The following is a 27828-nucleotide window of genomic DNA, read 5'->3' as shown; positions in this document are numbered from 1 at the left end:
GAGCACTGACACATGAAAGGGCGCACAGTAAAGAGTGAAAACTTACAACGATCAGTAGAGTTATTCCAGCAGTCGGACAACATGAATGTTCCAAGATAATGGGTAGGAAGCTCACTGCTTATTGAGTTCAACATGTAGACAATTTGGTAGATTTTGACTAAAGGCAAAAGTATAACACCATAAGACCTAACAACAGAATTAGGACATTTGGCCCATCAAGTCTGCTTTGCCATTTCATCATGGCTGATCTATTATTCCTCTCAGTTCCAATATCCTGCCTTCTCCCCATATCTCTTCATGCCCTGTCCAGTCAAGAATCTATCAAAACCTAAAAATACAACTGCAGATGCTGTGGATCAAAGAATAGGTACACGGCGCTGGAAGAACTCAGCAGGTCAGGCAGCATCCGTGAGAAAAGAGTCGCCAACGTTTTGGGCCGAGACCCTTCATCAGGAATGGGGGGAAGAGAGGGTTGAAGCCCAGTAATAGAGATAGGGGAGGGGGTAGGGCCTAGAGGCGCCAGGTGGAGAACCAATCAGAGGAAGGATAAAGGGGGGAGGGGATAAGCATGAAAGAACTGTAGAGATAAAGGAGCAGAAAGTTGAAAGGGGAGAGAGGCAGAGAGGGACCTGGGATAGGGGGAGGGGGAGGGGGAGGGAATTACTGGAAATTGGAGAATTCAATGTTCATACCACCAGGCTGGAGGCTACCCAGACGGTAGATGAGGTGTTCCTCCTCCAACCTGAGTTTGGCCTCATCATGGCAGTAGAGGAGGCCATGTATGGACATATCTAGATGGGAATGAGAGGCAGAGTTGAAGTGGGTGGCAACCGGGAGGTCCTGTCTATTGTGACGGACAGAGCAGAGGTGCTCGACGAAGTGGTCCCCCAATCTGCGTCGGGTCTCGCCGATGTAGAGGAGGCCGCACCGGGAGCACCGGATGCAATAGACGACTCCAGCAGACTCGCAGGTGAAGTGTTGCCTCACCTGGAAGGACTGTCTGTGGCCCGGAATGGTAGTAAGGGGGGAGGTGTGGGGACAGGTGTAGCATTTGCGCTTACAGGGACAAGTGTCGGGTGGGAGTTCTGTGGGGAGGGACGTGTGGACCAGGTAGTCGCAGAGGGAACGATCCCTGCAAAAAGCTGAGAGGGGTAGGGAGGGAAAGATGTGCTGGGTGGTGGGGTCCTGTTGAAGGTGGCGGAAGTTGCGGAGGATAATGTGTTGGATCCGGAGGCTGGTGGGGTGGTAGGTGAGGCCAAGGGGAACCCTGTCCCTGTTGTGGTGACGGGAGGATGGGTTAAGGGCTGAAGTGCGGGAGGTGGAGGAGATGCAGGTGAAGGCATCTTTGATGACGCCAGAAGGGAAATGATCATTTCCTGATTGGTTGAGCATCAAAGGTTATGGCAAGAAGGTAGGTGTATGGAGTTGAGTGGGATCTGGGATCAGCCGTAATGGAATGGCAGAACAGATTTGATGTGTTGAATGGCCCAATTCTGCTTCTATATCTTGTAGTCTTATATGCTTAGATAATATATTTACTTTGAGCTTTCAGCTTGAAATTAAGAAGTATATTTATTGTTAATGCAACATCAGCCCATGAGTTACAGCTGGGCAAAAGTTAGAACTAATTTAAAGTTATGCTTAAAGCAAACAATGTCAATTTAGTCAGTTTTAAGGCAGAGGGAACAGAGATTTCTGCCAATGAAAAGCAGGGTCATTTCATCCAAAGAATGGAGTGAGTGGAGGACAATCAGTCTCAGTCACTTTTGTCAGTGGTGGTCACCAAGGCTAAACTGGAAAGGGAACTACCTTGTTTCCTTCACTCTAGCCTTTCCAAGATTTATCACAATATCCTTCAGCACTTGCTTTACTTTGTGAAGACCATTAGTGCAGGTCACTGGAATGGGTGCTAGCGACAGGGGAAAATATTCAAAGAAAATGCAGAGCACTTGGAAGCTGACGTGAAACTTGTGGTCTCCAGGGTTACAGGTTGTGCTAAGAAGGAACACAATTGCAGTTTGGGTGGCCTGGCAGAGAGGGACAGTCCTTGGATACTGAAAACCCGAAAAACCTTGAAACCTGTGGTCTCCAGCGTTACAGGTTGTGATAAGTGCAATGACCCTTGAAGGTGACAGCACAGATAAAGTTCAAAGTAAACTTATAATGAAATTATATACATGTCACCATGTACAACCCCAAGATCATTTTTTGCAGACATACTCAATAAATCCATAATAAAATAATAACCATAACAGTATCAGTGAGAGACTGTACCAACGTGGACATTCAACCAAGGTGCAAAAGGCAACAAACTGTGCAAATACAAAAAGATAGAAATAATAAGAATAAATAAATAAACATTAAATAGAGAACGTGAAATGAAGAGTCTTGAAAGTGAGTCCATAGGTTGTGGGAACATTTCAATGACGGGTAAGTGAGGTTATCCCCTTTGGTTCAAGAGCAAGATATAATGCAGTGAAGAAGCTATATGAGATATTGGCCTTCACTAATTGTGGCATTGAATACAAGAGCAAGGCAGTTATGCTCGATCTGAGGCCTATAAAACTGAAGGGTCTAGATGGGGTAGGTTGCAGGAAACTGCCACCGCCATATTAAAGATAGAAAAAATTATGCAGCATGGATTAATAGCAATGGATAAGAAATTTAGAGAAGATCTGTGAGAGAACTTTTTCACCCATAGAGTAGCGAGTACCTGGAACACACTGCCTGAGAGAGTGATGGAAGCAGAGAAGTGTCTAGACCGGGGGTCGGCAACCTGCGGCTCCCGAGCCATTTGTGGCTCTTTCACCTCTGTGCTGCGGCTCCCTGTGGCTTTGGGAAATAATTGGTCAGTATTTAATTAAAATGTATTTTATGTTAGTTTGTTAGCTTTTGAAATGTAATTATGGTGATCTTGTACATTTCCTGCCACATCCGAAACGGCTCACAATTAGCCGGCATTCCGGCTAAGGGAGATAGCCTACGGGGGTTTGTGAGTACGCGTCTTTTGCAGCATCTGCGTCCATGGGGGCTGGGTTGAGGGAGGCTTAAAAGCAAGGCTGTTTAGTTCGAATAAAGCTATCTTTGACTGCAGTTTACTGACACCGCTACAACGTGTTTTTATCGCTGGCTGTCCAGACGGAAGGTGCTGAAACGCTTTGTCGCGTGTCTGGAAGAAGTGAAAACTTTCCTGGGCAGCAAAGGGCTCACCTTTCCTGAGCTGGAACAGCCAGAGTGGCTGGAAAAGCTACACTTCATGGTAGACATGACAGCGCACCTGAACACGCTGAACACAGCTCTTCAGGGGAAAGGACGTACAGCCCTGCACATGTTGGAGGATGTTTTGGCATTCGAGCGCAAGTTGACAGTGCTTGCCAGAGATTTACAGAAAGGCACTTTGTCTCACTTCCCCAATTTGAGAGAGTTCAAACAAGGTCACGACATGATAATTTCGGAGTATTTACATTCTGCAATCATCGCAATGCAAACATCGTTTGGGAAACGCTTCTGTGAGTTCAGAGAGGAAAAAAAAACATTATCCTTCCCGGTCACTCCCTTAAGCATCGATCCTTCCCTACTGAATACGACTGCATTGGCAGGTGTGAGTCAACCTGATCTTGAGATGGAACTGGCCGACATAGCCGACAAAGACATATGGGTGTCCAAGTTTAGACGCTTGACAGCAGACCTTGAAGATGTTGCCCGTCAGAAGGCCGTTCTTGCTCAGAAACACAAATGGAGTGATATTGAAAACCTCACAGATGACAGCTTGCGATCCTGTGTAAAGATGAAGGTGACATCATACAGCCCTGATGTGCAGACGCTGTGCGCTGAGGTCCAGAAGCAGAAATCCCATTAACCAAGTATGATAAATATTTTAATTGCCTATTATTTTACTTATATTCATATTTTTTCATAGTTCAGTGAAATAGTCCTTTCATTTTTCAGGATGACAGCTGGCTGACGTTATTTTTGGTTTGCTGCTGGCGGAAAATTTAAGTTCGGCGTTTTTCATAAATACAAGAAGGACTCAAATAGACATTGAATATTTTACTTAAAAGTAACTTTCAACCCAACGTCTTTTTTTCGGAGTTCAAAATGTTTTTGTTGCATGCAGAAATGTAATTTCGTTTTCTCTGCAGGAGTTCATCAATTTCATAAATGCAACACATTATAGTTTGTTTATACATAGCATAAAGGCAAAAAAAAACGTTGTATGCAGTGTTATTTCATTTTAAATGTCAAACGGGTTTTGCGGCTCCCAGTGTTTTCTTTTCTGTGGGAAACGGGTCCAAGTGGCTCTTTCAGTGGTAAAGGTTGCTGACCCCTGGAAACGCTTGGTTGCCAAGACATAGAAGGTTCTGGGCTCAGTGCTAGAAGATGGGATTTATAACAGATGGGTGTCTCTTGGTTGGTGTGGACAAGCTGGGATGAACGTCCTGTTTATGCGCATATGAACTCTATTCATACATAGACGCCTGAATGCAAACACACACACACATAGTGTTGGAGGAACTCATACGCACTGCACGCGTGCACACACAGATGCATTCATACACACATACGTACTGTAAGTATACATGTACTGTTCATACAGAGACTAAGTTTGAACTGGTGACCTTCAGATTATTTCCTTTCTCTTCTGCGCACTGTCAACTCAAGCTGAGCTTTCATTAGTGAAAGCATGAAAATTTATCAAGAGGGAAAGTTCCAATTGACTCTGGAGAAGTAGGCCTTCATCTTCAGAGCTCAGCTACAAATTTACATGAGTGAAAGATAAAACCAGCTTTATCTGCAAGCTGTGACTGATAGCTCACTTTGGGACACTGATAGTAGAACAAAATAGTGATTGACCTGCCATTAGAAATAAACCAAAGGACTGTGAAGTTGACTCATGCCACAGAGGCTTCATGTGTTTTATGACTCGATCACTTTTTATGCCACATTATTTCTTAAACCAAGCTTTGACAATGAGCAGCAACTGTAATGAAGAATTCTTCCCTCCATTATGCCTTTTTAAAAATGCCAAGTCAGCATTTGTGTCTCTGTAACGATATCATTCTTTTGATCAATCGTTCCATATTGCTGGACTTTTAAATTTTCCAAACCGCTTTCCCATTTCTGTTTAATTGCTTGTAGGCATCACCTTGTCAGACCCAGGGCAAGTTTCTGCAGCAGTCATTCAGAATTCTAGCAGGTCTGTTCAGTTGCTTTCCATGGTGAGGTAGTTTTTCCAAAAAGTTGAACCCTGGTGTATCCTTCCCCAGGTGAGCCTGGTCACCTTTGACCTTTGTGGCCAGCTCAGATATTGTTGAGGTGCTCAGGACCTTGGCAGGTGGAAACTCACTCTGGATCACCAAGGGTAAATGTACCACCTTGTTGCATATGTGCATTGTAATTCACCAGCGTGAGCTGGTTACTTTGAAGACACTGGGAAACACAGCCTTTCAAAAATATCATTTTCGGACCCAAGACATTTAATGGACCCTTGAGCAATTTAAGCTGATACAATATGTTGGAGAACATTCTGGAGTTAGGTTACATAGAAAATTATTAACTTGTTCAGCAACTAACTTCAGCAACCAATCTTTAGACCTGAACATGGACTGTAGATTAAATTTAAAATGCTGCTCTGGACAATAGGCTCCTGGAGCTGTGAACTGCAGTTAATTAAAAACCGGACAATGAAAACCAACATTCATTTTGGGTGTGGGAAGTGCAGGTGTGAAAGTTATATGTAATTCAGAGGAAGCATTGTAGATATATTGTAAATATAGAATTGTCCTTTGATCTTCAGCATAAGTATTAAGATGAAGAGTCCTTGAAAGTGAGTCCATTGATTGTGGGAACATTTCAATAATGGGGCAAGTGAAGTTCTCCCCTTTTGTTTAAGAGCCTGATGGTTGAGAAGTAATAATTGCTCCTGGCCCTGGTGGTGCGAGTCCCGAGTCCCTTTTACCTTATTCCTGATGGCAGCAGTAAGGAGAGAGCATGACCTGGCTGAAGGGGGGGGGGGGGGGAATCCCTGATGATGGATGCTGCTTTCCTACAACATATATATGTTCTCAATGGTGGGGAGGACTTTACCCCTGACAGACTGGGCCAAATCCACTACTTTTTGTAGGATTTTCCATTCAAGGGCATTGGTGTTTCCATACCAGGCCATGATGTAACCAGTCAATATACACTCCACCACACATCTATGTAAGCTTTAGATATCATTTCAGACAACTTCCACTCTCTGTGTGAAAAATCTGTCCTGCACATCCCCTTGAAACTTTCTCCCCACCTTAAATACATGTTCTCCCTGGTACGTGAGCTTTCAACCCTGGGAAAAGGCATCTGACTGTCTATCCTATCAAAACATCCCATAATTTTATAAACTTCACCAGGTCTTGCCTCATCCCAGAGAAAACAGTCCAACTTTGTACAATGTCTCCTCACATCTCACATCCTTCAATCCAGGCAACATCCTGGAAAACCTTCCATGAACCCCTTTCAAAGCCTCCACATCATTCCTGAATTCCAGGCTCAAGGACAGCTTCCATCCTGCAATTATAAAGGAACATTGACCTCACAGTCTACCTCATTAAGGCCTTGCATCTTACTGGCTACCTGCACCTTATCTTCATTGTAACTGTAACACTTTATTCTGCATTCTGTTATTGCTTTCCCCTTGTTCTATCTCAATTTACCATCATGATGAAGTGATCCATACAGATGGCAAGGAAAGCAATGTTTTTCACTGTACCTCAGTATATGTGACAATGGTAAGCCATTGTATCAATTTACCAAGAGGGGCAACCAGAATTACATCCAATACAATCACATCCAAGTGTGTCTCTCATCTCTCCAAGACTGACATCTCATTATTTGAAATTAAAAATTATTTATTACTGTCTAAAGACATAGCAAAATGTGCCTAGCAGAGAATGTAAGTGGTGCTGCTTCATTTATTTAAGTGGTTTAATTATGTCTTTGTCTCTATCGCTGAGGTCAGATTAAAATAATTTGATAGCCTAAATACTAAACATTCCCATCCAAAGCACCTATAGGAGTCATCCTTCACTTTCAACTCAAGTTTATGGGACTACTCAATATTTTTATTGAATATTTGGTTTTAGTTTATTATTGTTGGATATATCAAGATACAGTGAAAAGCTTGTCTTGCATACATTTTATACAGATCAAATCATTACACAGTGCATTGAGATAGAAGAAGGTAAAACAATAACAATGTAGAATAAAGTGAAAAAACTACTAAAAAAGGGCAGTACAGGGAAATGATGAAGGGCAAAACTGCAACATGGTAGACTGTAAGTCGAAGAGTTCATCCTATTGTGCAAGAGGTACTTTCTTCTTCTTGTCTTCTTTTTCTTGGGCCCTTAGCTCCCAATGACTTCCCGTCTCCAATGTCCTCTGTACTGAGCCAGTTTCTTGAGGGTGCAGCAGGAGTGTCTCCATCATCTATTTTCAACCTCAATGTCTCCCCTTGACATGTTCTTTAGATGCCCCTTTTTCCTCTTTCCATTTTAATGCCTGACTGGTGACATTGCTGGTTGGCTTCCTCAAGGTGTGGCCAATCTACCTCCATTCCATTGGCATATTTAAGAGGTACATTCAAGAGTCCGATAACAGTGGGATAGAAGGTGTCCTTGAGCCTGGTGGTACATCCTTTTAGACGTTTGTACCTTTTGTCAGATGGCATGGGCGAGAAGAGAAAATGCCCAGGGTGGGTGGGTGCTGACTGCTTTACTAAGGCAGTAAAAGGTATAGACAGAGTCCATAGAGGTTCCTGTGATGTGTTGAGCTGTGTCCACAACACTCTGCAGTTTCTTGCGGTCACGTGCCAAGCAGTTGCCATACAAATTTCCATAGATCCAGCCTGAATGCTTTCTAGAGATTTATGATATTTTAGCTTGATTGTGCTCTTTGCATTTAGTTGTTTAAATATTTTTAAGTGTCTTCAACTGCTTTAATTTTATTCATTTCATTAAAAGCTTATAATTTGTTTATTTCTAGATAAGTTCTGCCAGGGACATTCATAGCTTTTGGCAGATTTGACAGCCAGCTAAGCCAAGGGGCTATGACTCAGCTGGGAATGAACAATTTGTAGGCTGGGCTTGTTCTGTCCTGGCCTGCCCCATCACATGACAGCAACATTTCATGTGAAGCCCTATTGTCGCACAAGACAGCATTGTTCAAAATCTGTCTGGATTGGAGATCCAGATTGATAATGGTCGATGAGGAAAAGGTATGACAGAGGTCAAACAGCTCCAAAGAGCTCTGTATCAATGTAGCATCTCTAGCCAATAATAGATAATTTACAGAAAACGCTGCAAGGCGTTAAAGCAATGACTCTTCTTATCAACGTGAAGCAGAACTTACCAAGCATTGGCTTGTTCAGCCACTACGAATGAAACCCTGAGTTAGAAACAGGTCATCCATTAATATCTTTGCAGGAAACAGAATAAAAATAGGACAGAGAGAAAAACACACCATTCTTTTGTCTTATTTCTTACCTGTCTAGACAGCCAGCTTTCACTTTCATCCTCATGTTTCTGAAACATGAATTAATGTAATGGTGAGGCATCTGGATCAGAACAATACATCACTTATTAAATCTCACTTCACATAAAATAATATTGAGTGACTGCCACACTGGCAGACATGTCATCCTTCCAGGCAAGATAGTTTACCAGTGGCTTGTATGTTCTTTCAGGGAATATGGAAAATATAAAGTATATATAAATATAAAAATCTCTCTCCCTCTCTCTCTCTCTATATATATATGTTAGATATACCTGTACATATATATATATATATATATCAATGGCTCACTGTTGCTCACTACTGGGCTAAACAATAGACTACAGCCTACACAAAATACTGGAGGAACTCAGTTTGGTGAACTACATATACCTGTCTGGACACGCCCCCTGCTGACTGCTCCTGTGACTCCTCCCACAGACCCCTGCATAAAGGCGATTGGAGACATAGCCCCGGTCTCAGTCTCCAGGATGTAGTATGGTGGTCAATTGCTGCTTGTTCTTTCTTCCAGTCAGTAAGAGCCTATATCTTGCCTCACGTCTCCAAGAGTTATTGATTGATGGTGCATCACTCAGCAAGCCAGGCAGAGTCTATGGAAAAGAGTACAGACGACGTTTCAGGCTGAGACCCTTTGGCAGGACTGGAGAAAAATGCTGAGGAGTCCACCTTTTAAATCTACTCCTTTTTTTTTCTGCAGTCCTGCTGAAGGGTCTCGGCCTGAAACCTCAACTGTGCTTTTTTTCCATAGATGCTGCCTGGCCGGCTGAGTTCCTCCAGCATTTTGTGTGTGTAGCTTGGATCTGCAGATTCTCTCTTGTTTATGATCGACTACAGCCTTGTCAGCAATGGCTAAAAATCTTAGGACTGAAGGGTTCTGTATAGCTGCAATCTATTAAACAGCTTGAAATCAGCTAACTCTGAAAAAAAAAAACAGCAAGTAATTCTGAGGACCTTTCTTTCAGACTTGAAAGCTTTACTGTCAACCTGAGACCTGTTCTGCATATTGTAGTTTTTATTTTATTTTATGTTTTTGAGATACAGCACTGAATAGGCCCCTTCAAGCTGTGCTTCCCAGCAGTCCCCTGATTTAATCGTAGCCGAATAATTAGACAATTTACAATGACCAATTAACCTACTAACCAGTATGTCTTTGGACTTTGGATTGTGGGAGGGAACTGGGACACCCAGAGGAAATCCGAGGTCACAGGAAGAACATACAAATTCCTTACAGGAAGCTGCAAGGATTGAACCCGGGTCATTTGTATTGTAAAGCGTTGTGCTAACGACTATGGTACTGTGCCAGCCCTCTGAAATCCCTTCTGTTTATCTGAGACCCTTCATATCTATCTAAAGCCTTTTCTGTCTAGCTGAGTCATCTCCTGTTTTTCTGAGAATTTCAGCTTTATTTACCCAAAGCTTGCCCTGAGTATATGAGAAGGCTCCTGTCTACCTGAGACCTTTTCCTCTCTATTGGAACACTTTTCTGTTTTTTTCTAATCTCTTCTGGCTATCTGGGACCGTTTCACTTCCAGCTACCTATCTCAATATATATTAGCAGAGAATCGGAAAAGTTTACCTTTGTGCAAATGCCTGTCGTTGCCTCACATAAAGTCAGGATGGAAACGTTCTGGGGCCTGTTCAGCCAGTTCACTGCTAGTTTGGTGCTGCTGGCCCACGTAACCATGGTAACATAATATTCCCTGCAAAGGTAAAAGGAAAGAGCAATTTGCAGTCAGGAAATTGACCTAGGACCGAGACTCAGGTGTGAAAAGTGGACATCTTTCAGGCAGGTTCCTTGACCTAAACTAAGGTCATCCAATGCTATGCTGCTCTGCCTGGACTGGCACAGGATTTGTGTCACCCATCACCTCTTGCACTCACGGACTTACTCAGTGGCTGTTTTGGCAACATCTCAGTGGCCAAGTCCTCACTCCTGTTCATGTGTGGTTGGAATCTGGAATGTTCTGCCTGCGTTATGGCCTTGAAGGGGCAAATGCGCAAATGTATGATGAGGAAAGTAATTAGAAATATAAAACTATGAGGGGTACATTGTCATAAAATATTGACCGGTACGGCATAGTATAGGCCCTTCAGTCCATGATGTTGTACCAGCCTTTAAACTTACTCCACGATCAAACTAACCCTTCCCTCCCCCCTAGCTCTCCATTTTCCTTTCATCCATGTGCACATAACTAACAGCTGACTAAATTCCTCTATCATATCAGCCTCTACCACCATGCCTGACACACCCACCACACTCTGTGTAAAATAAACTACTTCTGACATTTCCCCACCCTATACTGTCATCCATTAACCTTAAAATTATGCTCTCTTACCTTAGCCATTTCTGCTCTGGGAAAAAAATGTGCTGGTTGTCCACTCTATCAATGCCTCTTATCATCTATACACCTCTATTAAGTTGTCCCTGACCCTCTTTTACTCCAGAAAGAAAAGCCCTAGCTTGCTCAGCTGTTCCTCATAAGAGCTGATCTCTCATCCTGGTAACTCTCCTCTGCACCCTTTACTTGTATAGGGTAAGTACGGAGTAGCTCGTGAAAACTTTATCCCCATGGAGGGGGGTGTCAAAAAAGGCAGAGGTTCAAAGTGAGAAGTAGGGGGCTTGGAGGGAATCTGATGGAGAGTTTGCTTCACACGGAGGGTGGTGGTGTCTGGAATGTACTGACTGAAGAGGTGGTCGAAGTACAGTTCTGCGCATAAGTCTTAGACACCCAAGATTCTTTATCTGGTTTGAGATGGTATGACCTCTACAGAGACCTGACCTCAATATCATCGAGGCTGTCTGGGATTACCTGGGGACACAGACACAAGTGAGACAGCCAAAGTCTGCAGAAGAACCGTGGCACATTCTCCAAGATGCTTGGAACAACCGATGAGCCAATTTTCTTATAAAACTGCACAACAGTGTACCTAAGAGAATTGATGTAGTTTTAAATGCAAAGGGTGGTCACACCAAGTATTGACTTGATTTAAGTTTTTTACTGTTTACTGTGTTTTACAGTAATTTTTTTGATTTTTAGAAACTTTTAATTTCATTATTTTTGAAAGCATCTTTACTTTAGAGAACTTTTTTGCATGACTTTTGCACAGGATTGTCATGTCATTTAAGAAACCCTCATACAAGTATTAAATCACTCAAAGCATATCAGGTTAGGCATTCAAGGAGTGATTGATAAGTTTGTGGCCTAAGGTAGGAGGAGTCTATTTTAGAAAACCTAGCACATTTATTTTTCAACATAGTCCCCTCCTACATTTACACACTTAATCTAGCGGTCGTGGAGCATACGGATCTTGGACCTCCAGAAAGTGTCCACAGATGGGTGATTGATAAGTTTGTAGCCCAAGGTAGAAGAACATGAGTTATATAACTCTCGTTACATGCACATGCAGGTCAACTCTTTGTGTGATTATGCAGAAACTTTGAAGTTAATAACTCATCTCCTTCTACCTTAGTCCACAAACTTATCAATCACCCCTGATAAGTTATTAACTTCAAACTTCCATGCCGACCATCAGCCATCCACTTAAACAAATCCTACATTAAACAACACACACAAAACGCTGGAGGAACTCAGCAGGTCAGGTAGCATCAATGGAGATGAATAAACAGTCGACGTTTCAGGCTGGGGCCCTTCATCAGGATTGATATGATGCTCCAAAGATGCTGCCTGGCTTGCTGAGTTCCTCTAGCATTGTGTGTGTGGCTTTGAATTTCCAGCATCTGCAGCTTTTCTCGTTTGAAATCCTACATTAATTCAAGTTTTAAAGATAAAGACTAACTTTATTTGTCTGATGTACATTGAAACTTACAGTGAAGTATCGCTTGCCATCAATGACCAATACTGTTTGAAGTTTGTACTGGGGATGCCCACAAGCACCATGTTTCCTGCACCAACCCATCATGCTCACAACTTATTAAACCGAACCCATACTGTACATTTTTGGATTGTGGGAGGAAACCCACATGGTCACTGTAAAGCGATGCCCTAACTGCTACCGAAAGTGGGGTGCCATGTTACCATGGGAACCCTCATTCGGCCCACATTACTATCATCACTGGCTGTAACTGGGTTGTCTAGTTTATACTGCTTCATTTCCCTCTTTCTACCTTGAGAGATCTACCTCTGACACTACAAAATGAAGCAGATACAAGATGTGAAGCAGAAGGAAAATAAAGATGGCATTTTTGTTTACTTCATCCTCGCGTCATCCGGGGGGATCATCTCCCGCGTGTGCGTCGGTCCATTTAAGTTCACCACATAGAGGGAGATGGTCGGGTTCTCCTGGCCAGCCTGTAGGTAAACGACAGGGAATGGATTTAACTATAGACTGATGAAGGGGAGGAAGGATCATATCAACAATAAATGTAGACTGTAAAGAGCGCACTTGCTTGAAGTAACATTTGATAAAATTTGCCGCAACTCTAAAAAAACACTGCCGTTGCATTTTGACAAATAAAATTGACCATTAATCATTTCTATTCTGATCCACATACTTTATTTGGAGGAGACTAGAAATCCCTTGCCCCTATTTGTAAGCAGCCTCCCCTTTACCTTAGGATAAGGGTATGTCCTTCCGGTTGGGTACAGGGAGTTGAGGTACATTGGTATTTCCATGGTGGGGACCCTCGAGTCATTGATGGTGGCGTAAGCCAGCCTGGCTCCATCTGGAGACCACCAGTGAGCAATGTTGGTTTTGAGCAGCTCCTCTGTGGAAGTAATCAGAGGGCATCACCGTAAGACAGGGACTTCCATAACACTCCTATTCAACAGGAGGTGGTGATCCAAACACTCAAACAGATAAAAGGTTAGTTTTAACGTACATCAAAACATGCAGCGAAATGCAGCATCTTGCATCAAATTAAATCAGCAGAGATTGTACTGGGTAGCCTGCATGCGTCACCATACTTCTGACGTCAGCATACCACGCCTACGACTCACTGACCCTAATCGGACGTCTTTGGAACGTGGGAGGAAGACGGAGCACTTGCTGAAAACCCACGTGGCCACAAGGAGAACGTACAAACTCTGAACAGATAGTGTCTGGTTCTAAACGCCAATCAGTGAACGCTGGTGTTGTAAATGATGTGCTAACCACCATGCTACCATGCGTACATATTCCCCCCACTCCCCCATTTCCCGCCTGCTCATGTGCCTGTCTAAATCCATCTTCAATGTTGCTTTTCTAACTCTGGCAGCACATTCCAGGTACTCTGCCACTCTCTCTGTAAAAAACTTGCCTCAGAAATTTCCATTAAATTTACCCACTCTTACCTTAAAACTATGCCCCTAGTATCTGACATATCCACCCTGGCAAAAGACCCAACTGTCGACCCTCTCAATGCCTCACATCATTTTGTAAGCTTCTATCAATTCTGCTCCTCAGTCTCCGAAACTCCAGAGAAAACAACTTAATATGTCCAACTTGAAGCTAATAATCTAAGCAATAACCAGGCAACACACACAAAGGGCCGAGACCCTTCGTCAGGCCTAACTGAAAGAAAAGATAGTACTATCTTTTACTTCTACCTCTTACTATCTTTTCTTTCAGTTAGTCCTGACGAAGGGTCTCGGCCCGAAATGTCGACAGTGCTTCTTCCTATAGACGCTGCCTGACCTGCTGCGTTCCACCAGCATTTTGTATGTGTTGCTGGAATTTCCAGCATCTGTAGATTTCCTCGTGTTTGAATATCCAGGTGAAACTCCTCTCCAAAGCCTCCACATTCTTGATGTAATGCTGAGACCAAACTGCATACAAAACTCCAGATATGGGTTTGCCAGTAATATATTCCCAGGTTAAGCTTTGCCGACGCTAAGGTCTTCGACACTTACAAGCTTGTTGTTTGATTTTTCTACTGGCTGTTAGACAGAGCCAGAAAGTACAATAATAGCATGTCCTTGTCCAGAGAACAGGATACTAACTTATTTCTCCAGTCTTTTCAGAAACATGCCAAGCAGAACATTAAAGAGATCAATTTTTATTTGTCACTTGTACATTGAAACATCAAAGCAGAGAGGGAAAATGTATTGTTTGCATCGAGGATTGTGCCTGCAAATGTCGCCATGTTTCCAGCTCAACATTACATGCTCACGGCTCTCTAACCCTAACCTGAACCGTCCTTGGAATCTCAGAGGAAACCGGAGCACTCAGAGGGAACTCGTGGGTTATGGGAGAACATCCAAACTCCTTACATACAGTGGTGGGAAATGAACCCCAATCTTACACCGGACACTGTGTTAGGCTAACCGCTAGGCTACGGTGCTGCCCCTCACTCCACCACTTTTTTCACATCTTGTCAAGCATTACGGCAACTGAACCTGGAGAGCAACAGTGTGATTGACCTCATTGGGATCGATTGTACAACTTATCATTGTGCAATCATGTAAGGTAATGAACATGCCGCAGTTCCCACATTGGTGGTTTGTCCCACTTGACTGATAAGATCGTGAACATAGCCCAGCACATCACACAAACCAATCTTCCATCCTTGTGCTCACTTTACACCGCACGCTGTCGGAGCAGTGCTGCCAGGATAATCAAGGACACGACCCACCCAGCCAACACACTTTTTGTCCCTCTTTCCTCCAGGAAAAGGTTCGGGAGCTTGAAGATTCGTACGGTCAGATTTGGGAACAGTTTCTTTCCAACTGCGATAAGACTGCTGAATGGATCCTGACCCCGATCTGGGCCGTACTTTCCAAATATCTGGACCTGACTTGCACTACCTTACTTTCCCTTTTCTATTTTCTAACTATGATTTATAATTTAAATTTTTATTCTATTTAATTTGATCTGTACTTCAGGGAGCATGAAGCACAGAATCAAATATCACTGTGATGATTGTACGCTCTAGTATCAATTGTTTGGTGACAATAAAGTAAAGATTTTAACCATTCCTTCAGCTCTTCAGATATCCTGAGATGGTCAAAATGTTTTGTGCTGATTAAGTGCCTTCGGTGGTCTTTGAAAGAGCTCTTCAATCAGTTCCCCTCTTCTTCAATCAGTCCCAATCCCTGTTCTTTAATCAATCCCTTCTCCCTGTTCTTCAGCTAGCCCCAGCCCTTGTTCTTCGATTAGTTCTGTTCCTCCTGTCATAGTCAGAGAGTCACAGAACACTCTTCATCATCGTCATCAGGTGCCATGCCCAGTTTGAGCTTTGACTGCCATGGCCCACACACTCCTGTTTCGGGTCAAGTGGATCAATTCATTGGTATTTATTTCCAGTTCTCTGGCTGCTGTCTCCATCATCATTTGTCTTTGCCTTCCTCTTGCTTTCTTCCCTTCAATCTTTCCCATAATTACTGTGCATTCCAACTCCTCTTTCCTAATCACATGTCCAATGAAGTCACATTGCCTTTTAATGATCACATACATTATTTCTCTTTTTGTGCTTGCTCTGTTAATGACATCCTCTTTAGATATTCACTTCATTCATGATATTCTTTGCATCCTCCTCAAAAACCACATCTCTGCTGCTTCAATTCATTTCCTCATGTTAGTAGATATTGTCCAACATTCTGATCCATATAACATAACTGGATAAACATAACATTTCAGTACTCTGAGGTGGGTTGTCATCCCTAGTTTAGTGTTGGTCAGTATACTCTTCATTCTCGTAAAGTTTTTGCCATCCCTATCCTTCTTTTGATGTCCACGTCGCACCTGCCATCTGATGTCACCCAGCTTCCTAATTAACAAATGTTCTGTACTTGTTTTATGTCTTCCCCGCTTATTCTCAGCCTGTAGATAGGATTCTCCTTCTTTTTGGATATCACCATACATTCTGTCTTTTGCAATTGATAGATAGACCCATTTTTGCACTTTCTTCAACTAAATCAATTAAGTTTTGTAGTTCTTCCTCTGTTCTTGCAATTAACACAGTGTCATCTACATATCTGAAATTATTGATGTTTTCACTGCTAACTTTGATTCCCAAGATGTCTCTTATTTTTTTTGTAATATTGCTTCACTGTACACATTAAACAAATCAGGGGAGAAAACACCCTTGTCTAACGCCTCTCTTGATTTTCGTAAACTGACTCACTTCTCCATCTATTCTTACAACGGCAGTTTGTTCTCTGTACAGATTTCTGATTAGACAGAGGTCTTTTGAATCTAGATCTAGAGTTTCCTGTAATACTTCAAATAACTTATTGTGCTTCACTTTATCAAATGCTTTTGTGTAGTCGATAAAACAAACAAAACTTTTTGCACTTGAATAGCTCGTTCTGATAGTATCCTTAACATCAATATCACGTTTCCTGTACTTTCATCTTTCACAAAACTGCATTGTTCTTTACCTATTTCAGCTTGTATCTTTTAGCTCTTGTCATCAAAATTCTTATAAGTATTTTAGTGACATGACTCATTAAACTTATGGTCCCATGTAGTTCATATTCTATTGCTCCAGGTTTCTTAGGTAGAGTGATAAATACTGATTTTTTCATCTCTTCTGGTATTATTCCAGTCTCATAAATGTCATTGATTAAATCAGTAAGTTTTTCAATTCCATAATCTTCAAGAGCGATAATTTGTTCTATTACTAATTCATCAGGACTTGCTGCCTTTCCTTTCATCATCTTATTTATCATATTACAAACTTCAGATTTTAAAATACTTGGACCTTAATTTAGTTCTTCTTAATTTCTGGTTTTTCACCTCTATCATCTTCAAACAATTCCTGAATATACTCAGTCCATCTGTTCATAATCTCATCTTTCTTACCCCTTGGGTAAGAGTGACCAGAATATGGTGGAATTCTTCATTAAGATGGAGAGTGACATAGTTAATTCAGAAACAAAGGTTTCAGAAACAAACCTTTGTTTCTGAACTTAAAGAAGGGTAACTTTGAAGGTATGAGACGTGAATTAGCAAAGATAGACTGGCAAATGATATTTAAAGGGTTGACGGTGGATATGCAATGGCAAGTATTTAAAGATCACATGGATGAACTACAACAATTGTTCATCCCAGTTTGGCAAAAGAATAAACCAGGGAAGGTAGTGCACCCATGGCTGACAAGGGAAATTAGGGATAGTATCAAGTCCAAAGAAGAAACATAAAAATTAGCAAAAAAAAAGCAGCACACCTGAGACCAACAGAGGAGGACAAAGGGCTTAATTAGGAAAGGGAAAAAAGATTATGAGAGAAAGCTGGCAGGGAACATAAAAACTGACTGTAAAAGCTTTCATAGATATGTGAAAAGAAAAAGATTGGTCAAGACAAATGTAGGTCCCTTACAGTCAGAAACAGGTGAATTGATTATAGGCAACATGGACATGGCAGACCAATTGAATAACTACTTTGGTTCTGTCTTCACTAAGGAGGACATACATAATCTTTTGGAAACAGTAGGGGACCGAGGGTCTAGTGAGATGGAGGAACTGAGGGAAATACATGTTAGTAGGGAAGTGGTGTTAGGTAAATTGAAGGGATTAAAGGCAGATAAATCCCCGGGGCCAGATGGTCTGCATCCCAGAGTGCTTAAGGAAGTAGCCCAAGAAATAGTGGATGCATTAGTGATAATTTTTCAAAACTCTTCAGATTCTGGATTAGTTTCTAAGGATTGGAGGGTGGCTAATGTAACCCCACTTTTTGAAAAAGGAGGGAGAGAGAAACCAGGGAATTATAGACCGGTTAGTCGGACATCGGTGGTGGGGAAAATGCTAGAGTCGGTTATCAAAGATGTGATAACAGCACATTTGGAAAGAGATGAAATCCTCAGACAAAGCCGGCATGGATTTGTGAAAGGAAAATTATGTCTGACAAATCTTATAGAATTTTTTGAAGATGTAACTAGTAGAGTGGATAGGGGAGAGCCAGTAGATGTGGTATATTTGGATTTTCAAAAGGCTTCTGACAAGGTCCCACACAGGAGATTAGTGTGCAAACTTAAAGCACACGGTATTGGGGGTATGGTATTGATGTGGATAGAGAATTGGTTGGCAGACAGGAAGCAAAGAGTGGGAGTAAATGGGGCCTTTTCAGAATGGCAGGCAGTGACTAGTGGGGTACCGCAAGGCTCAGTACTAGGACCCCAGTTGTTTACAATATATATTAATGATTTAGACGAGGGAATTAACTGCAGCATCTCCAAGTTTGCGGATGACACGAAGCTGGGCGGCGGTGTTAGCTGTGAGGAGGATGCTAAGAGGATGCAGGGTGACTTGGATAGGTTAGGTGAGTGGGCAAATTCATGGCAGATGCAATTTAATGTGGATAAATGTGAGTTTATCCACTTTGGTTGCAAGAACAGGAAAACAGATTATTATCTGAACGGTGGCCAATTAGGAAAAGGGGAGGTGCAACGAGACCTGGGTGTCATTGTACACCAGTCATTGAAGGTGGGCATGCAGGTACAGCAGGCGGTGAAAAAGGCAAATGGTATGTTGGCATTCATAGCAAAAGGATTAGAGTACAGGAGCAGGGAGGTTCTACTACAGTTGTACAAGGCCTTGGTGAGACCGCACCTAGAGTATTGTAAAAACACAAAATGCTGGTGGAACTCAGCAGACCAGACAGCATCTATGGGAGGAGGTATTGGCGACGTTTCAGGCCGAAACCCTTCATCAGGAGTGAAGTAACATGGGATGGTGGAGAGGGGATAAGAAGTGGGGGGAGGGATGAAGTAGAGAGCTGAGAAGTGATAGGCTGGAGGGAAATGGGCTATGGGGAAGGTGGAGAATTATGGGAAATAATTCTGTCCATGGGCTCCTCTACCGTCAAGATGGGGCCACACGCAGGTCGATGGAGCAATACCTTATCTCCTGCCTAGGTAGCCTCCTACCTGCTGGCATGAACATCCAACTCACAGACCTCAGTTGATACCCCTGCCCCCCCACCCCTTGCCTCCATCCCTATATATTATTTTAGTCTGGTTCTCTTTCTCTCTCTTTTATCCCTCCTCACTATAATCTCCCCCCAGCCCTACCTTTCTTTCTCTATTATTTCCCATAATTCTCCACCTTCCCCATAGCCCATTTCCCTCCAGCCTATCACTTCCCAGCTCTCTACTTCATCCCTCCCCCCACTTCTTATCCCCTCTCCACCATCCCATGTTACTTCACTCCTGATGAAGGGTTTCGGCCTGAAAGTCGTCACTACCTCCTCCCATAGACACTATCTGGCCTGCTGAGTTCTGCCAGCATTTTGTGTTTTTATTTATTTCCAGCATCTGCAGATTCACTCGTGTACCTAGAGTTTTGGTCCCCTAATCTGAGGAAAGACGTTCTTGCCGTTGAGGGAGTACGAAGAAGGTTCACCAGATTGATTCCTGGGATGGCAGGACTTTCATATGAAGAAAGACTGGATCGACTAGGCTTATACTCACTGGAATTTAGAAGATTGAGGGGGGATCTTATTGAAATGTATAAAATTCTAAAGGGATTGGACAGGCTAGATGCAGGAAGATTGTTTCCGATGTTGGGGAAGTCCAGAACAAGGGGTCACAGTTTAAGGATAAAAGGAAAGCCTTTTAGGACCGAGATGAGGAAAAACTTCTTCACACAGAGTGGTGAATCTGTGGAATTCTCTGCCACAGGAAACAGTTGAGGCCGGTTCATTGGCTATATTTAAGAGGAAGTTAGATATGGCCCATGTGGCTAAAGGGATCAGGGGGTATGGAGAGAAAGCAGGTACAGGGTTCTGAGTTGGATGATCAGCCATGATCATACTGAATGGAGGTGCAGGCTCAAAGGGCCAAATGGCCTACTCCTGCACCTATTTTCTATGTTTCTATGTTTCTTTTTCTATGACAATGGTACTGTCCTTTGCTTTCAATCATCCACCTGAAGAACAGAGCAGCTTTTTATCAGTGTTATTCATGATTTTTTTGATGTACCCTTTTTGGATCAGTAATAGGGATTCTTTCTAGTTGCTCATATTCCTGGTTTAACCATTCTTCTTTGGCTTTTTGACATTAGCTTTTAACTTTTTTATCTAAGGACTTATATTCCATAGAATTTGCTTTCTTCCGTCTCCTTTCTTCCATTAGATTTTTGATTTCATCTGTCATCCATTTATTCTTTGTGCTTTTTTCTTTTTTAGGAATCACTGACTTTGCTGATTCTACCAAGGCATCCTTTAGAGAGTTAAACTTCATCTCTACATGATTGCTATCATCATCAACAGATTCTATTTCTAGACTTTGAAATCTATTCCTTACTTCAATTGTAAATTTTTGTCTTCCATTTTCTTCTTTAATTAATTGCGAGTAGTCAAGGGATTGTTCAGGTTTTTGCTTCTTTAGTTTTTTAAGTTTTACTTTTGCATGACATATTACTGGGTTATGGTCACTATTACAGTCTGCTCCTGGATATGTTTTGCATTGAGTCACTGAGTTTCTAAATCTTTGCTTTACAGTAATAAAGTCAATTTGATTTCTGGTGTTATCACCTGGACTTTTCCAGGTCCACAAGCGTCTTGGATGGTTTTTAAAGTAGGTATTTGTAATGACCTGATTATTCATCTTGTACCATTCTACCCATTTCTCACCTCTTTCATTTCTTTCCCCAGTCCAAATTTCCCTATATTTCAATCAGCACCTTGTCCTACTTTAGCATTTAGATCTCCGATGACATTTCTTTTCCCAAATGTTCATCCGCCTGTACTGTAGCCATTGTCATTTGAGGTTGTAGCTCATCCGCCTTCTCCATCATAAGTTCAGTTACTGAACCTGCCGGATCTGCCGTTGGCCTTCGCTCGTATCCTGAGCAGTAATCCTTGCAGGTGCTACTGTTCCGGGTCAGAGTGGCCCTGGGAGGAAGAATGACTAAGGGGTAACTCCACTTTCCCCAACGCTCTGAAAGTCCTCAATCAGACCTCGTCACCAGTTGCAGTTTAGAGTCATACCCAGGACATCACAGAACAGTACAGGACAGAAACAGGTTCTTCAGCACATCTAGTCCAAGACAAGCTAGTATTCTGCTTTCTCCTTTTGACCTACACCCAGACCATAGCCCTCCATACCTCTCCCATCGAACCTTAATGTTGAAATTGGACCCACATCCACACATGCTGGTAGAATAGACAATAGGTGCAGGAGTAGGCCATTCAGCCCTTCGAGCCAGCACCATCATTCAATGTGATCATGGCTGATCATCCACAATCAGTACCCCATTCCTGCCTTCTCCCCATATCACTTGACTCCGCTATCTTTAAGAGCTCTATCTAACTCTTTCTTGAAAGCATCCAGAGAATTGGCCTCCAATGCCTTCTGAAGCAGAGCATTCCATAGATCCACAACTCTCTGGGTGAAAAAATTTTTCCTCAACTCTGTTCTAAATAGCCTACCCCTTATTCTTAAACTGTGGCCTCTGGTTCTGGACTCCTCCAACATCAGGAACATGTTTCCTGCCTCTACCGTGTCCAATCCCTTAATAATCTTATACGTTTCAATTAGATCCCCTCTCATCCTTCTAAATTCCAGTATGTACAAGCCCAGTCGCTCCAATCTTTCAACATATGACAGTCCTGCCATCCTGGGAATTAACCTCGTGAACCTACGCTGCTCTCCCTCAATAGCAAGAATGTCCGCCCTCAAATTTGAAAACCAAAACTGCACACAGTACTCCAGGTGTGGTCTCACCAGGGCCCTGTACAACTGCAGAAGGACCTCTTTGCTCTTATACTCAACTCCCCTTGTTATGAAGGCCAACATGCCATTAGCTTTCTTCACTGCCTGCTGTACCTGCATGCTTACTTTCAGTGACTGATGAATAAGGACAACCAGGTCTCGTTGTACTTCCCCTTTTCCTAACTTGCCACCATTCAGATAGTAATCTGTCTTCCTATTCTTGCCACCAAAGTGGATAACCTCACATTTATCCACACTAAACTGCATCTGCCATGCATCTGCCCACTCACTTAACCTGTCCAAGTCACCCTGCATTCTCCTTACATCCTCTTCATATTTCACATCGCCACCCAGCTTTGTGTCATCTGCAAATTTGCTAATGTTACTTTTAATTCTTTCATCTAAATCATTAACGTATATTGTAAATAGCTGCGGTCCCAGCACCGAGCCTTGTGGTACCCTATTAGTCACTGCCAGCCATTCTGAAAAGGACCCGTTAATCCCTACTCTTTATTTCCAGTCTGCCAACCAATTTTCTATCCATGTTAGTACCTGATACCATGCGCTCTAATTTTGTCCACTAATCTCCTATGTGGGACCTTATCAAAGGCTTTTTGAAAGTCCAGGTACACTACATCCACTGGCTCTCCCTTGTCCATTTTCATAGATACATCCTCAAAAAATTCTAGAAGATTAGTCAAGCATGATTTCCCTTTCGTAAATCCATGCTGACTCGGACTGATCCTGTTACTGCTATCCATACTCTCACTACCCCACCCCCTGAGTGAAGAAGTTGCCCCTCATGTACCCGTTAACTATTTCCTCTTTCAACCTTAACTCTACATCTGGTATCACCCAACCTCAGTGGAAAATACTTACACACAACAGATTTAACAGATGCATGAAATTCAGAGTAACACACTTAAAATGCTGGAGAAACTTAGCAGTCAGGCAGCCTCTATGGAAAGGAATAAAGAATCAAAGTTTTGGGCCAAAAAACTTCATCAGAAGAAGCCCTCAATCAGTCCCAAGCCCCTGTTCTTCAAATCAGACTCAACCCTTGATTCTTCAATAATTTCCACCCATCTGTTAATCAATCAGTCCACCCTTCCCCTCCATTTTCCAATCAGTCCCACCACCTGGTCCCCTTGTTCTTCTGCAGAGACTGAAAGTATTTTCCTCCACTTCCCATTTCTGAGCCAAGCAGAAAATCCATGATCGTAACAGCATGAAACATCATGGAAAGTCAATCTGATGGGCTGAGTGGCATTCTTTTGCACCTTAATAGCTTTATGATCACTGGCTCTCGTGTTAAACAATCTCTCCGCATACAGTCCACATAAGTAAAATTGAATGGAAAATGGAAAAATTGATAAATTGAATGGCAGAACAAAATTTACTTTTGGTTTCTGTTTGCTGAGAACAATGCTAGAGCAACATGTCCAGATGAAGGGAAGGGTCTTGGCCCAAAACATCAACAGTTTATTCACTTCCACAGATGCTGCTTGTCCTATGGAGTTCCTTCAGCATTTGTGTGTGTTGCTCTGAATTATTTAGTTTTTTAATTCTTATTTACTTAGCGATATAACTTGGAGCAGGCCTTTCTGGTCTTTTGAGCCATGCCACCTCAGCAACCAGTAACCTAATCACAGGAGAATTTACAATGACCAATTAACCTACCCGCTGAAGCCTCACCTTGAGTATTGTGAACAGTTTTGGGCTCCCTATCTAAGAAAAGATGCACTGGCATTTGTGAGGATTCTGACGAGGTTCACAAGGATGACTCCAGGAATGAAAGGGTTATCGTACGAGGAACGTTTGATAGCTCTGGGTCTGCACTCGCTGGAATTTAGAAGGATGGGGAGAGATCTCATTGAAACCATTCGAATGTTGAAAGACCTAGACAGACTAGTGTGGACAGAGTAGGTGTGGAAAGGATGGTTCCCATGGTGGGAGAGTCTAGGACAAGAGGGCACAGCCTCAGGATAGAGGGGCGTCCATTTAAAACAGAGATCTGGAGAAATTTCTTTAGCCAGAGGGTGGTGAATTAGTTGAATTTGCTACCACAGGCAGCTGTGGAAGCCAGGTGTATTTAAGGCAGAGTTATTGGTTCTTGATTGGAGATGGCATCAAAGGTTATGGCCGGGGAGTGGAGCTGAGGAGGGAAAAAATGGATCAGCCATCACTGAATCCATAATTGAATGGTGGAGCCAAAATGGCCTAATTCTGCTCCTATGTCTTATGGTCTTTGAACTTTGGGAGGAAAGCAGAACACCTGGGGAAGAGCACTCATTCCATGGGGAGGACATACCAAGACTCCTTACAGAATGGTACCAGAATTGAATTCTGGATTCTGGAACACCCTGAGCTTTTAATAGCATTGTGCTAACCGCAGCACTACTGTGACACCCGCATTCCAGCATCTGCAGAATCTCTTTTGCTCTTCCTGACAGTTATACTCTCTCTTGTGGAGTAGGGTGGGTGAGGGGATGAAAGTCATGGAGATGGGGGATGTGGGTTAGAGTGGTAACTGTTAATGGTGGGTTGCAGTAACGCAACAGAGATGGAGGTAATATTCAAAAACACAGATGCTGGAAATCCAGAGTAACGCACACAAAATGCTGGAGGAACTCAGCAGGTCAGGCAGTGTCTATGGGGAGAAATAAAGAACTAATGTAGGGACTCCTTAATTTCATTAGGCAGAATCCACCCAGAGTGTTAAGGGTTAAATTCGCTGTGTATGTTACGTGTTACGTGGTATGCTATTACGTTTTGGGGGCGGGTTTTTTTCTGATGTATAGATATGTGACATCACCATTTGTTTGGGGTTGGAATAAAGTGTACGTTGGAAGTAATTACACTCCTGTCGATTTTTGTCGACACTTCTACACGAACGTTTTAGGGCAACACCCTTCAACAGCACTGGAAAGAAAGGGGGGGAGAAGCCAGAATAAGCAGGTGGGGGGGGGAATGGAGTACAAGCTGATGGGTGATAGGTGAAACAGGTGAACAGGTGTGTGGGGGAGATGGGATGCAGGTGATAAATGGAAAAGGTAAGGGGCTGAAGAAGAAAGAATCTGACAGGAGATGAGAGTGGATCATGGGAGAAAGAGAAGGAGGAGGGGCACCAGAGGGAGGTGATAAGCAGGTGAGAAGGGGGGGGGGGATGGAAAAAGAGAGGACGTAGAGGGAGAGAAATTCCCAGAAATTAGAGAAATCGATGTTGATGATATCAGGTTGGAGGCCACCAGGATGGAATACAAGATGTTGCTCCCCCAACCTGAGAGTGAGCTCCTCATTGCAGAAGAGGAGGCCATGGGCCAACATGTTGGCACGGGAATGAGCAGTGAAATAAAAATGATTGGCCACGATCAATCCTGCCTGTTGTATTCAATCAGCAGAGTTACTATTCTGCGTTCTACTGCTTCAATCAGCCCCACGCCTGAGTACCACTCAATAGTCGTTGAAAAACAGCAGCTCCTCAAGTACAGGAGGCAACCTGTGTGGAGGCTGGAGAGTCTGAAGAATAGTTCGCCTGAAAATGGAGATTAGTCGTACCTACTGTGCATTTAATTGCTACTGAAATGCATTTCATGAAGCAATATATAAATTATTTAGCACAGCAAGTCAATATTTACAAGATCCTGTAGCAACGTGACTGAAAAAGCGCATCTTACATTATGTTCCCAATAGACAGGCAATGTCAACCAGGCCTATTGCTTGCCCTAACTAACTGTCTGGCTGAGTACACTCTGGACGAGGTCAATTGACATGAATATGGATTAGAGCCAAAAGTGGGGCAGATTGGATGTGGATGTTTAGATCCCTGTAAGAGAGATGAGATGATACAGTTCGAGGCCTGGTGCTCAGGGTCCTCCACTAGGGTCTTCATTCATCATCACCATCAGTCCTGGGATCCACACTGAAGATCAAAGCCCAAAGGTTGATCGGAGGTCTAGAAGTCTGCGGAAGCCAAGGCCCACAAGGTCACTAATAAAGAGCTTTACTGTATTTCCCTTTGCAGGTGGGATCAAAAACTAAGGAAGGAATTAGATTTAAAGTAATTAATAAAATGATTAGAGGCAGTGAAATGATTAAGAGGTACGGAAATCCTTTCTCACCCAGAAGATGGTGGGGGTCTGGAACTCATGACCTGAAAGGGTGGTGGAGGTAGAAATTTAGCTGTTCCTAAATACCATCAGACCATAAGACACAGGAGCAGAATAGGGCTATTTGGCCCATCGATTATGCTCTGTCATTCCATCATGGCTCGTTTTTTACCCCTCTCAACCCCAATCTCCTTTCTTAATCCTGTAACCTTTGACACACTGACTAATCAAGAAGCTATCACCCTCCACTTTAAATATACCCAGTGACTTGGCCTCCATAGCACTCTGTGGCAAAGTATTCCACAGATTCACCACTCTGGCTGAAGAAATTCCTTCTCATTTCTCTTCTAAGAGCCCAACCTACGACCTTAAGCAATGTGGTGGAACTCAACAGGTCAGGCAGCATCTATGTAAATAAATACTCAACGTTTCTATAGGACATTGGACCAGAATTAGGCCATTTTACCCATCAAGTCTTCTCCACTATTCAATCATGGATGATCCTTTTTCCCACTCCTCAGCACCACTCCCTGATGAAGAGTCTTGGCTAGAAACGTTGACTGTTTATCTGTTTCCATAGATGCTGCCTCACCTGCTGAGTTCCTGCAGCATTTTGTGTGTGTTGCTCTGGGTTTCCAGCATCTGCAGAAGCACTTACGTTTATTAGTTTAAGCAAAAGCAGCATCACAGTTCAACAAAGTACCGATATGCCATGGCTTTGAATATTCTGATGAACCTGGTCTCATGTGTGAAGCACAGCTACCCAAAAAAGCAGGACTCATTGTATTCTGAGCCGCAGAGGTCCATCAGAGTAAGGCAACTTGTATCAGGATAATGAACCTTTTCATCTGATCAAACTATAAAACGTTTAGATAGGAAAGATTCAGAGGGACTGGCTTGCTTGGCAATTTGGGTGGCACGAATGAGTTGAGCCAAAGGACATGTCTTCTTGCCGTGTAATTAGGAATCTATGGCAATCTCTTCTGATGACAGATCTTGACATCAAGTGTCTCTTTCAGGACTCTGGTGACTTACAAAACACATGATCCACTTAATGTAGCTAACTGAGTCTAATAAGGGGCCTCCACACACTCAAAATGCTGGAGGAACTCAGCATCCTGTTCCAGATTAATGGTCTCGGCCAAATATATTGATATTCATTCTCCTGCATAGGTGCTGTCTGACCAGCTGAGTTCCTCCAACATCTTGTGTGTGGCTATCAGGTCACCTCTCATCCTTCATCACTCCAAGGAGAAAAGGCCAAGTTCACTTAACCTATTCTGATAAAGTATGCTCTCCAATCCAGGTAACATCCTTGTAAATCCCCCCTGCACTCTCTGTATAATATCCACATCCTTCCTGTAGTGAGGTGACCAGAAATGAAATAGTACTCCGAGTGGGGTCTAACTAAGGTCGTGTAAAACTTTAACATTACCTCACAGATCTTGATCTCAATCTCATGGCTGATGAAGGCCATCACACCATAAGACTTCTTAACAACACTGTCAATCTGTGCAGCAGCTTCAAGTGACCTATAGACACAGACCCCAAGATCTCGCTGATGCTTCACGCTGCCAA

The 27828-nt window shown here is 42.9% G+C and overlaps 1 protein-coding gene across 4 annotated transcripts in view; it reads right to left on the bottom strand.

Moving 5' to 3' along the window:
- Positions 1-27828, bottom strand: part of dpp6a (dipeptidyl-peptidase 6a) — a 642400-nt gene that overhangs the window by 87883 nt on the left and 526689 nt on the right. For all 4 annotated transcript variants that reach the window (XM_059971851.1, XM_059971852.1, XM_059971853.1 and 1 more), the window contains exons 9-12: positions 13122-13276; positions 12763-12860; positions 10127-10250; positions 8523-8561 (exon numbers count right to left, since the gene is read on the bottom strand). In XM_059971851.1, coding sequence (XP_059827834.1) covers positions 8523-8561; positions 10127-10250; positions 12763-12860; positions 13122-13276 — 416 coding nt within the window. The remainder of the gene's footprint in view (positions 1-8522; positions 8562-10126; positions 10251-12762; positions 12861-13121; positions 13277-27828) is intronic.

Source organism: Hypanus sabinus, chromosome 6 (genome assembly GCF_030144855.1).
Source record: "Hypanus sabinus isolate sHypSab1 chromosome 6, sHypSab1.hap1, whole genome shotgun sequence".
NCBI lineage: Eukaryota > Metazoa > Chordata > Chondrichthyes > Myliobatiformes > Dasyatidae > Hypanus > Hypanus sabinus.
This window is presented reverse-complemented; position numbering and strand designations above follow the sequence as displayed.